The 13,287-nt window shown below is 39.6% G+C and overlaps 1 protein-coding gene across 1 annotated transcript in view; it reads right to left on the reverse strand.

Moving 5' to 3' along the window:
* The window catches only part of LOC5565498, a 126,488-nt gene extending 118,528 nt beyond the window's left edge, over positions 1-7,960 (reverse strand). Inside the window, exon 1 of the mRNA XM_021849647.1 lies at positions 7,210-7,960. Coding sequence (XP_021705339.1) covers positions 7,210-7,282 — 73 coding nt within the window. The 5' untranslated portion in view covers positions 7,283-7,960. The remainder of the gene's footprint in view (positions 1-7,209) is intronic.
* Positions 7,961-13,287: the final 5,327 nt, after the last annotated feature.

Raw genomic sequence — 13,287 nt, forward strand, 5'->3', positions numbered from 1 at the left:
TGGTGTATGATTTTCAAATGACTAAATCTAACAACAATAAGCTAGATCTCTGGAGCAAGCAATTTATTTTAAATATATTGTCGAAAAATGCTAGAAAAATACGTCTTAACACAAATTACCAGAAGTACCGCCAGCAGCTAGAGAAGTTCGAGACGGGTTTCGGGTTTGAAAACCTGAGACCTTATCACCTCTTATAAATATAAAGAACCAAACAATACTGTGTAAGTTTCTTAAGGTGAAGATGAATCGAAGCCAAAGTTCAAATTTTCAAGAGCACGAATCTGGAAAACCAAACATCCGTTTGAGCTGAAAACCTAATCGATTGATCACCACCAGCTAGTGACCAATCGATTAAGTTTTCAGCTTGAACGGATGTTCGGTTCTCCAGATCCGTGCTCTTGAAAATTTGAACTTTGGCTTCGATTCATCTTCACCTTAAGAATTGGGATTTTGAAAATTCAATATCTGGCTTCATTCCATATTTACCTTTAAAGCAGAGTAAATTTCTGATGAGAATGTATCTATTACATTCATCGTATTTAGATCAATGATTGTCATATTTACACCATCGCATGGTGAAAATACCGTGTTATCAGTATACAATATTAGAATAGTTCAAAAATCGTTTCAAGATTAAATTCTAAGTGTCCTCCCAAAATTTCAGCTCATTCGGATGAAAACTGAAACTGCACAAGCCCATTAAAGTTTGTATGGGAATGACTATGGGAAAAGCAGGAAATTAATTCAACCGTTCAAAGTGTTTGCCCATGTGTTCTTTGGAATTAGAGGTACGTTGATACTGTGAGATATATTTATCAGCTACAACTTTGCCGAAGACCGTTTTCAAATCAGACGTCTCAGATTAGTTATTGATTATTCTTCACAAATTCTTCAACAGTGCTCGTTTAACTTCTAAACAGGCAACATTGCTGCATCTGGCGCGAAAGATAGCCCGCACAATCATAACTACTATGTTCTACTGCATATAACCAGTGATGCCTGCAGAACAGCCCAATTATTATAGCCAAAGTTTTGCAACTCATACAAAAATCAGAACTTGAAACTATTGAGAACCAGAGCTAAAGGTCCAAAGCCCTGATAAAGGTAGATGGTTGTGATGGCTATGACCGTGGTCATCATGTTAAGAACAAACGAAAAATGCTGTATCGTGTCAGCACCAAAGAGGCAGACCCTCTAGCACGATGTAGGTAACGCAACCCTGGTTAGGTGGCCTATCGAAGACTCTTCACCAACCAAGAAAGGCAAAAGTAGAGCAAACGGATTGATTGGCAACAGACCCGTCAACGAAAGGACAACGATTGGAAAGTTGGATCTTGGAACGTGCGACCTTTGAATGAACCGGCAGCTATCCGAGAACCGTAGAACGCGAATTCCGAGTGGTGGATGCCATCGCCAACACTACATTCAAGTACTACATCTACTACAGCGGTGGCGACAGAGCATAAACGTGGAGTTGGCTTCATAGTGATTGGGAAGCAGATGAAGCGAATTATTCGGTGGAAACCGGTAAGCGACCGAATCTGTGTTTTGAGAATGAAGGGCAAGTTCTTCAACTACAGCCTCATCAGCATATATGCGCCAACGAACGATAAGCCGGATGACATGAAGGATGAGTTCTATGAGAGCCTTGATAGGCCTACGAAGAGTGCCCAAAACAAGATGTCAAGATAGTCATCGGCGACGCAAATGCGCAGATCGGGAAAGAAGATTTCTTCCGACCCGTTATTGGAACGAAAGCCTCCATTCCGTTACCAATGATAATGGCCTGCGACTAGTAACCTTCGCTGCTGCTAGATTAGCAGATGGCAATTAGCAGTAATTACCTCGCACGAAAGAATATTCGCAAACACACCTGACGACACCCGAGTGGCGACGCCTGCTCCCATGTGCATGTGCTGGTTGATGGGCGACATTTCTCAGATGTCATAGATGTCAGGACCTTCCGAGGCCCTAATATCGACTCGGATCATTATCTCGTTGTAGCTAAAATTCGGGCGCGGTCATCCAGCGTCACGAGTTCCAGTTCCTGTGGGACCTTATCCACGAAGCTGTGACAACAACGGCGCGGGAAGTGATTGGCACTGGTGAAGACAAAACGACTGGTTCGATGAAGAGTGCCAGAGAGTGACATACATGAAGAATGTCGCCAGAAGCCGTATGCTTGTGGCCGGTAGAATAGAGAGCAATACAGGACAGCGAGAGCCGAAGAAAAGCAAATCCACCGCAGAAAGAAAAGGCAGCACGAACAAAGGGTGGTAGCTGAAGCACAAGAAAGCATGAACCGCAATGATATGCGGAGATTCCACGCAACGGTCAATGGTGCGCGGCACAATACCGTTCCAGTGCCCGCCATGTGCAATGATCGAGAAGAGTATTGCTGACCGATAAAACGGCTGTGGCTGCCAGGTGGAAGGAGCACTTTCAGCAATTGTTGAACCCACCGACCATAGGAGAGGTTAAAAAGGCTATCAGCTAGCTGAAGAACTGTAAGGCTACTGGGAAGGACGAGATCCCGGTCGAGCTTCTCAAGCACGAAAGTGAGCAGCTTTACCAGTCGATCCACCGAGTACTTCTAAAGGTATGGGAGGACGAAGAATTGCCCACCGGCTGGTTGGATGGACTCATACACCCAAGAAAGGGCACCTACTGGAGTGTGCCGATTACAGAGGAATTACCCTGCTGAATTCGGCGTACAAAATTCTTTCGCGCATCATGTTTAACAGACTAAGACCGCTCGAGGAGTCCTTCGTCGGCGAATACCAAGCTGGTTTTCGTGAGGGCCGTTCGACAATATCCCAGATGTTTACCTTGCGAATAATCCTAGATAAATTCCGAGAGTATAATAAGCAGACTCACCATCTGTTTATTGATTTAAAGGCAGCGTACGACTCAGTGAAAAGAATTGAGCTGTGGTAGATAATGTCTGAATGTGGTTTTCCGGCGAAACTAATTAGGCTGATACGTGCTACGCTGGATGGTTCGAAATCAAGTGTTCGGATCGCAGACGAGGTGTCAACCTCGTTCGTGATGTTGGACGGGCTGAAGCAGGGAGACGCACTTTCGAATTTACTGTTCAACATTGCACTCAAGGTTGCTTCGACTTTTTTTACCCCCTCCTCCCCCCTTTGTCATGTTTTTGTATAAGTCCTTCGAAATTTTTTTAAGGCTTGTCACGCTTGGCTTGACCCTCTCTCCCCTCCCCTTGGAGCGTGACGTAATTTATGCATGACCCCTTAGGAGATCTGGCGTGCAGAGAAATGGTACTATTATCACAAGGTCGCACATGCTCCTTGACTTTGTGGACGATATAGCCCTAATTGGAATCGATCGCAGGTCAGAGGAAGAGGCATTCGTGTCACTGAAGAGGGAGACAGCACGGATAGGACTGACCATTAACTCTACCAAAACGAAGTACATGGTTGGAGGTAGAGATAGAGTCTGAATTGGTGGTGTAGGTGCTGAGGTAGTGTTTGATGGGGATGTGTTTGAAGTTGTTGAAGAACTTGTTTACCTTGTAACACTTGTGACATGTGACAACGACATTTCCCGCGAAGTGAAAAGACGTGTTGCTGCTGAGAATAGGGCCTTTTCCGGACTACGTAACCAGCTTAGGTCCCGCAGCTTGCGAACGGAAACAAAATTCGCCCTGTATAAAATATGGATTCTTCCTGTGACTCTTTACGGGCACGAAGCATGGACGTTGAAAGAGGCAGACCGAAAGCTTTCGTGGTTTTCGAGCGTTAAGTGCTGCGGACAATACTCGGTGGGAAACTCGAAAATGGTGTGTGGCGCAGACGCATGAATCACGAGTTGTATCAAGAGTACAAAGATGCGAATATTATCAAGCGTGTAAACTACAGCAGAATTCAGTGGGTTGGTCATTTAGTGCGAATGTCGGAAGAAAGATTTGCGAAAATAATATTCAGCAGGGAACCAGGTAGAGTCATCTCAACTCATCTCACCACAAGCGATACACAGGATAAACACAATTCTTCTGTACAATTATTTTCGATTGAATTAATTATCAACTTATTACCAATCGAAGTCATCGACTCCATTAACAGAGCTACATGTTTGCCCAAGGAATATCATTTAGCTGGAAGCCAAAGTGAACTGATTCGCCATGAGTAGGAAAACGTATCCTCCAGGCGGAACTTTTGTTGCCCAACCGTATCAGGTCTGATCCCCATATTCCAAATTCTTACCCACGGTCGTACGCTGTAAAACTAGATATTTAATAAAGGTGAACATGCACTGAAAGTTGTCATTAGATAGAGATCAATCGATTCTCCAATCAACCATTACAAAATAATCTTTCGACGAAATATTCTAAATCGACCAAACGTCCATTCGGCCAAATGTCCCTTTTAACCAAAGGTAATTTCGACCAAATGTCATTCGACCAAACGCCACTAGACCAAACGTCATTCGACGAAATGTCTTTCGACCAAATGTGAATCTATGACTTTTGGTCGAAAGACATTTTTTCGAGTGATGTTTGGTTGAATGACATTTGGCCGAAGGGACATTTGTTCGAATGGACATTGGGTCGAGGGATTCCAGACTGTTGTCATTGTCAGAGTGACATTTTGATGTTAATACTCAAAATGGGAGTGTATATGTGGTACACGCTATTACTGGAGGATGCATATGCTAGAACAACATGATAGAGTGCAATAAATAGGCTTTGGTGTTCTGGTGAAGTTTCTTGAACAAACTTCAAACCTTCAATATGTGACGAGCGATACTTTGGGACTCCAGTTTATCACCCCGACTTCCCCACAAAAACGATTGACTCCTACGATTAATGCGTTATATGTTTAGGTTAAGTTTGGTTAAGTATATTGAAAACGTTTTTTTTTCTTTTATAAGCAGGTGAAATCAACTCACCTGTAAAAAATCTGAACTGCTACGGCAAATGAAATGTAATATGTTGTTAACAAAATGTTAATAAAATCTTAGATTTGTTTTACCAAATTAGGATGATAGTGTTGTCTAATAACACAGAACACCTAGATATAAGAAATAATGAATGTAATGTTTGGAATGATACTAATAAAGAAATAAAAAAGAAGAAAACAAAACGATAGACTCCTTGAGTTTTTGACGTAATTTGATGTTATTTTTGCCATTCTCAGGCTTATTCTGTGAGTCGTATGAATCGCTACAAGCCGATTTCAAAAGGAAGCAAATTGATTTTTGTCACCTCAGACGACTCGTCTCACGTCACGCGTTACGCGATACAAAGAATAAACACATTTCTCTTGATTGATTATTTTTCAATTTATTATCAATCGAACTCATTGGCACCGTCATCAGATTAACATGTTTGCCTTATGAATGTAATTTAGCAGGAAGTCACAATAAACTAATTCAATATGAGTAGAAAAATGTACCCTACAGGCATTTTTTGATCCTTTTGATGCATTTCGTCAAAGCGTTCCCTCAATTGCACGGCCATTAAAATTGGCTCCTATATTCTGCATATAAAGTGCATTTTGAGCTGTCAATTCGAGCTGACCAAGTTGTTCTGGGCATACCAAATAAAGGTTTCACGCACTCAATCTGAATATTACCATTAGATAAAGATCAGCAATAATGTATGAAAAACGATGACATTTTGAAAGAATAATAAATTCAACAATACTTAACATTCCAATTCGTTAGCAACGAATATATTCAGAAGGCATTTTTTCAAAGAATGATAATATTTTGAAAGAATAATATATTCAACAAATTCCAACGTTGAACGATAAATTCAGTAGTATGACGTAGCGATAAAAATAATTAAAGAAGAATGATTCTATAGCATTTGACACAATTACCTTTGAAATTATACGAAATTTGTCAACTTTACGTCTCGTCTTCTAATCCAAAAACATTGGCAAGAATAGTAATCCTAATCCTTATAATCCAATGTTCATCCAAAAATTGAAGTTTGGTTTTATATCTGTTGAACCAAAGCCAAGCTATTCAACCTAATGGAAATTTATATGTAACTGTTATGCTTTTATGTGCAATGCTATTGAGATTTTTCAATGCTTCTCTACGCCACATGTTGTATATTCCCATATGTAAAATCGATAACATTGTGAAAAAGCTGACGACTAACGGGGAAGTAACTCATAAAACGCTTAGCCGAAAATCAGCCTGTGGTTCTTCTGTGGTAAATATAGTATTTTTTTTTTAAATAAGAAATGAAATTAAAAAAAATAATCTTGTAGTAGTTTTTGAAGGTAACATGTTGAGGTATAACTTTCTCTACAATACGGAGGTTAAATGCTTTCAATTCCAAAGCTATCCCTTCAGATCGATTAGGTGCGAACCTTTGACATGCATTACTCTATTCGAATCGTAAATGAATTAGCAATTTCAAATACCAAAAACGAGAAATGAAGCCATCTATTTTTTATTTATGTTAAAAACCACCATTTATATTGCGTTTCTAATATCTCAATTTTTAACACAGTTTTGGCCCATATTTAGAAGCAAAAATAAGTCATGATTTTGAAGAAATGCATTGCGATAGGAAAAAAAATCTAAATAATTATAGCAGCTGATCACTGTACACTTCCTGATTACCTAGCACCACGAGTTCAAAATTGTGAGACTTATCACTTTAGTATCTATCATCAATAGCTTACTATCCTCAAACAAAAAGCGACCCAATATTCACTGATTCGTCACATCTGGTATTTACTGAATTGAACTGGACAACAGGACCTTAGAGTTCCTTATTATCCCACAGAAAGCAGGTACATCCGCATTGTTTTGAAAACAAGTCCTGAAAGGAATGCATCAGATTCACTCTTACGTTCTTCGAAAATTTCTTACTTTAGACACCCTGTTTTTCTGAGCCCCTACGTCAAACGCTAGTGAAAAAAAAAACACAACATCAACAAGTTTATTTTTTTGCACCTTGGCCTGCAAGCATGACCACCGCCAAACACTTAACGGTGTGCCACCCGAAGAGCAGATAACAACATAAATCAACAACACACTGCCAACCACCGGCACCGATCCGGATTCAACCGAGAACACCGTGTGGGGTGAGAATGTACAAACAAAAAGTGATACCACCCCCGATTCTCCCGATTATCACACCCCCCGACCGAAGAAGAAATCCAAACAATCCACAGTACCCCTGCACCCCTCTCAAGAGTTTCGGTTGCGCGGGAGAAAACTTACCAGTAATGAAAACGGTTATCAGTATGCTCAAACGGTTGTAGAACTTGCCCAGGCTGGCCGTTGTCGGAAACATGATGCTAACGGTCGAATGTTTTCTTCCGCAGAATATGGGTTTTCCGGAATACTTGTTGTTTAAAAATAACGCACTCTTGAAATCTTTCGACCACAATATTTACCAAGATCTTCCGTCGAGCAGCGACAGATTTGTTACGAAAATAAACGCAAACGTACCGAGATGAAGATCGTCGTAGGTAGTCTGCAGTCACTCGTGCAATTCGGGTAATTTCTATTTCTAAACTCTTGATTCAAAAACACGGTCACTTGATGTGCTGATTAGCTTGTCGAAAGTTGATTGAGTATTCTTCTCTGTGGTATCAGATCTTTGTTTCTAGATCCTTCAGCGGGTATCACGCTGCACGGCTAGTCCTCTCAATGGAACATTCCCTCACAGCATCCACCAACCTCCCGGTACGCATAAGTTGGGAAGCCAGACACTATGGAGTATCGCACGCTTCACTGGATGATAAGACCATCCGGTTTGCGCCACAGACCGTGTGGAATATTGGCAAACAATCACTCGCGAAAATCCTAACACGCACGCACCTCAGATATGAACCGCCACGACGAAACGTTTCAACCACCTGATCTCCTTGCTCTTCGATAGTGACGCCACTGCGGAGTATATTCTCACCAACACCCGAGTCCGGTGACTGTTAACTGCCAACTAAAACGATGCCATCGCTTGGTCGGTTGGGTTGGTATGCTTTTGCTTTCTACCAGTAGAATAGCTATCCAACGTGACGTGGACGTGAACAAGCAACATCGCCCGCCACCCATTTCGATGGGGGGCTGCAACATACCGTGCGATTCAGAGCGATGCTGCGCAGTTGGGGCCATGCAACATAACAACTCTGCAATGTTACACCGAAGCGATGTGACGCATCAATCCACCACCCGCCCATCCATTGCAATGTAAAAACCGTTGGAGAATGTTGGATCGTTTGCCGTTGAATAGTGCAACAGTGAGCAGAAGAGAAACTATCTGCCAGCTTAGGTGCGCGTGAGCGTCGTGTGTTGTTAATTTCGCGTGAGCGCTCCAAATCACGTAGGATGTAGCCAGATGAAATAGGTGACGTGTCCTACTGTAGTATTCGATAATTGATTGATAGCTGAACAAACTACTACCGTAATTTGGGGTGTAGTTGATCAGTGGGGAGAAGTTGATCATTTCCGTACCCTCATGTATAAACCTTCAAGAGAGCTACAGTGAGAGGCAAAATAAAGTGCCCACCTTACCAGTTTTCGAATTTCTCTCATTGATTTGGTTCAAATTAAAGTTAACACACCTAAATCTTTTGTGATATTTTATTTTTGATGTTCTTTTAAAGTTGCACTTACGAAATTTTGATAAAAAAAAGAATTTTACTTAAAGAAAAAGAAAATCAATTTGTATTGAAAAAAAAGTAGTGACAAAAATAAGTGCCCACTTCCTTCTTGGCCCCAGAAAAGATGATTTAAGAAAAATAAAAAGCAATTTAATAGTTAATGTGTCCTCCTTTGGCCTTAAGGACTTGCTGGAGGCTCTTCGGCATGCTTTTCACCAGGTTTTGTAGGTGTTGTGGATCTAGTTCTTCCCAGGCGCGCTCCAAGGCTTCAAAATAATTATTTTTGTTGGTAACACCAGTTTTTTCAACCCTGGCATCGAGAATCGCCCACAAATTCTCGATGGGGTTGAGGTCTGGGCTTTGTGGAGGCCATTCCAGCGGTTTAATCCGACAAGACCGGAAAAAAGACTTGGTCTTCTTTCCAGTATGCTTCGGGTCGTTGTTCTAGAGAAATATGAATTTCTCTTCAAGGCCCGTCTGGATCAGCGAAACCTCCAGATTTTCCAGCAAGATGTTAATGTAGGAATCTGCCATCATTATTCCGTCGATTTTCACGAGGTTTTCTACTCCACTCCATGAAAAACACCCCCAGACCATCACATTTCATCACATCACACTTCCATGCGTCACCGTTCCTTGGATGTGGCGCTCCTGAAGCTCGAGCTGTCTAACCGAGAGCGGCGGGCTCGTGTGTGATGCAGAGCACCACATCCAAGGAACGGTGAAGCATGGAGGAGGAAATGTGATGGTCTGGGGGTGTTTTTCATGGAGTGGAGTAGAAAACCTCGTGAAAATCGACGGAATAATGATGGCAGATTCCTACATTAACATCTTGCTGGAAAATCTGGAGGTTTCGCTGATCCAGACGGGCCTTGAAGAGAAATTCATATTTCTCTAGAACAACGACCCGAAGCATACTGGAAAGAAGACCAAGTCTTTTTTCCGGTCTTGTCGGATTAAACCGCTGGAATGGCCTCCACAAAGCCCAGACCTCAACCCCATCGAGAATTTGTGGGCGATTCTCGATGCCAGGGTTGAAAAAACTGGTGTTACCAACAAAAATAATTATTTTGAAGCCTTGGAGCGCGCCTGGGAAGAACTAGATCCACAACACCTACAAAACCTGGTGAAAAGCATGCCGAAGAGCCTCCAGCAAGTCCTTAAGGCCAAAGGAGGACACATTAACTATTAAATTGCTTTTTATTTTTCTTAAATCATCTTTTCTGGGGCCAAGAAGGAAGTGGGCACTTATTTTTGTCACTACTTTTTTTTCAATACAAATTGATTTTCTTTTTCTTTAAGTAAAATTCTTTTTTTTATCAAAATTTCGTAAGTGCAACTTTAAAAGAACATCAAAAATAAAATATCACAAAAGATTTAGGTGTGTTAACTTTAATTTGAACCAAATCAATGAGAGAAATTCGAAAACTGGTAAGGTGGGCACTTTATTTTGCCTCTCACTGTATGATCCGATTTCAACTATCACAATTTATTTGATGACGCGTTACCTGATAGCTGCGCTTCATGTTCCTAAATTCGGTTTGCCATTCAGGTTAATTATACCATGGAAAAACAGATTTTTTATGAAATGTTTGATGAACTGTTGAAGGGTTCTTCTTCAAACAATCGATTATTGCCAGGGCTATATAAAGATACCCTTTGAATAAACTGTTTCATACATTCGAGATTTGTTCTGTGAACTCAATTTTTATTAGCATTGACGATAAAAAATCATTTTCAGAGAAAAACATGTTCTTTTAGTGAGCGAGTTACTAATTTCAAAGAAAAATGCATACCTTTAGGCGTTTAATGTGGTGTATTCTGTAATTAACAACATATAATTCTAAATTTGACCAATTTATCAATAACTTGTGAGATTTTTGTGACTTGATTCAGATTTAGTGACCCAAACTTTAGTGAATAGAATATCTCTTTATTTTATGAAGCCTATCGCAGTAATTGATCAACTTCACCACGGAATCAAAAACTCCATATTTTAAATTAAATAAAATGTGTTTGTTATTATAATAACATTTTGTTAAAATTCCGTTTGTACAATTCGATACACATCCAACCAGCACAGGTTTAAAACATATTTGGATGGTAATACATGCATCCTACTTGGAATTATAGAACAGAATCTCTCAAAAGTGATCAACTTTACCCCTTTTTACGGTACTCATTTTCAATTGCTTGATCTCATTCTTGAAGTTATTGCAGTTAATAATACAGGGTCAATGTGTTTCTAGCAAAAGTGAATAATATCTTACTCAAGGAAATTATCTACTACGTAAAGCAGTTTATCCTACCTAGAATACAATTTTGAGTAGATTAAAATTAGGGATCGTCCATAAACCAAGTGGACATTTAAAGAGAAGAACGGTGTCAGTGTCTCCACGTTGGGCCGGAAACTCTTAAAGATCGCGAACTTCTTCTCAAACATCTTGAAGAGAAAAAGCACAAAATTTTTACTTATGACGACAAAACTAAACGTTTGTTCAAAGACGTCTTGAAAAGTCTTCCAAGTGGCTATAAGTCACCTGAAGAGATCAAAAATGGAATTAATGATTTACTTTGAGTTTCCCCACTCAAGTAATATTTATGAAAAGGAAAACCCAATCTGGCATTGTTCGGAAAGAGCTTTCTCAAGAATATTATTTAGTTCACCTTGACAAAACTTGACAAAAAAGAACTAAATAATATTGAAGCTTTAGAAAAAGCAAGACTTATGTTCGATGTCCGTGTGACATGGGAACATTTCCAGAAAACTGGAGGAAATTACCAGAACCCCATTCAGTGCCGTCAGTGCCAAAGTGGGGTCATGAAACAAAACATTGCTGCATGGATGCTAAATGCATGATTTGCGGAGCTAAGGACGTCTGTCCTGTGAAGTATGATACCACAAAGTTTGAACGCGCAAATAGCAAGGGTCCTCATAAGTCTAACTTATGGGATTGGCTTTCGCGTGGGCGAGTCGTCGAGGCTGGTGCCAGGCAGATAAACGGTAATGTCCGTTACGATAACGGTCGTTTCCGGAATTCCCCTGGAAGAGTATTGAACAATGCTCATTTTTCAGCATAACGATCGCTTGATTAAGAATCATACCCATCAGAAAGATTATAATCATGCTCATTCACAAACTAATTTTATTCCGTTTGGTAGCCGTTCGAATCTTTTTAAATGGATCTACCCAAGGAAAATCCTATGCCGATATCGTAATTTAAACTAATCCCTTTTTCATACTACGAGTACCCGTGCTAATTGTTTCCAATCAAATGAAAAAAAAAACCGCCCGAAACTTCTACTCCACTACTTCGTTTACCAAAAATTCTAACGGAAAATCATCAGATAATGTACCCACTTCATGTGGTATGTCTGCCTTCATTTTAAGTTTTTCTAATCGAATAATTGAATTTAATGATTGATGCAATGTTCAAAGCCACCACTATGACTGAAGCAGTCCAAGTTAGTGTAAAATTTACTAATCAAATTGTTATTGGATTACGTTTTTCTAATGGATCCAATAAATAATAATTTAAATATTTTAAATTGGAATGCTCGTTCCTTGAATGGTAAAGAGAAGAAGCTGTTTAATTTTCTTACAGCTAATAACGTGCATATAGCAGTTATTACTGAAACATATTTAAATCAAAATGGATCAAAAGTAAAAAAAGATCCTAACTTTTTTGTTTATCGTAATGATCGACTTGATGGGGCTTGTGGGGGAGTTGCAATCATCATACATAGGCGTATAAAACATAAACTGTTTTCGTCGTTTGAAACTAAAGTTTTTGAAACTTTAGGTGTTTCTGTTGCAACACAGCTTGGTAAATATACTTTTATAGCTGTATATTTGCCTTTTCAATGCTCTGGATTGCAATTTAATTTGTTTCAAACTGACTTGCGAAAATTGACGCGCAATAAGTCAAGAATTTTTGGCATTGGTGACTTTAATGCCAAACATCGGACATGGAATAATTCTTAAAGTAATTCCAACGGCAGAATTTTATTTGATGAGTGCTCTTCAGGATATTTCTCAATTCAATACCCTGATAGCCCTACGTGTTTTTCCTCTAAGTGTAGAACTAGCCCTCGTGCGTTAAAATACACTCAAATAAAGATTTAAAAAAAAAAAAAATGTTTTTCCTCCTCTAGAAATCCATCTACGATTGACTTGGTCTTAACCGACTCTAGTCATCTTTGTAGCCAATTAGTTACTCATGCTGATTTTGATTCTGATCATGTCCCTGTTACATTTCAAATATCCCATGAAGCGATTCTCAATCCTATCAGCTCAACTTTTAATTATTTTTGAGCTGACTTGAATATATATGAAACATATATTGACTCTAATCTTGATGTTAACATTTATTTACAAAGAAAACTTGATATTGAAACTTTAACAAATTCCATTGTTGAAGCCAGGAGCATTGCAATTCCAAAATGTGAAGTTGATTTGAATCCGTGATTATAGACGATGATCTTAAACTTATGATCTGTCTTAAAAACGTGAGGAGAAGGCAATTTCAACGCACTCGCGATCCTGCTATGAAAATTATATGGCAGGATTTGCAGAAAGAAATCAAGAAACGTTTTGCATAATTATGAAACAAATAATTTGAAAATAAGACTTCCCAATTGGACCCTGGCTCTAAGCCTTTTTGGAAATTATCCAAATTCTTGAAAAAACCTC

The sequence above is a fragment of the Aedes aegypti genome, chromosome 3, assembly GCF_002204515.2.
Source record: "Aedes aegypti strain LVP_AGWG chromosome 3, AaegL5.0 Primary Assembly, whole genome shotgun sequence".
NCBI classification, from domain to species: domain Eukaryota; kingdom Metazoa; phylum Arthropoda; class Insecta; order Diptera; family Culicidae; genus Aedes; species Aedes aegypti.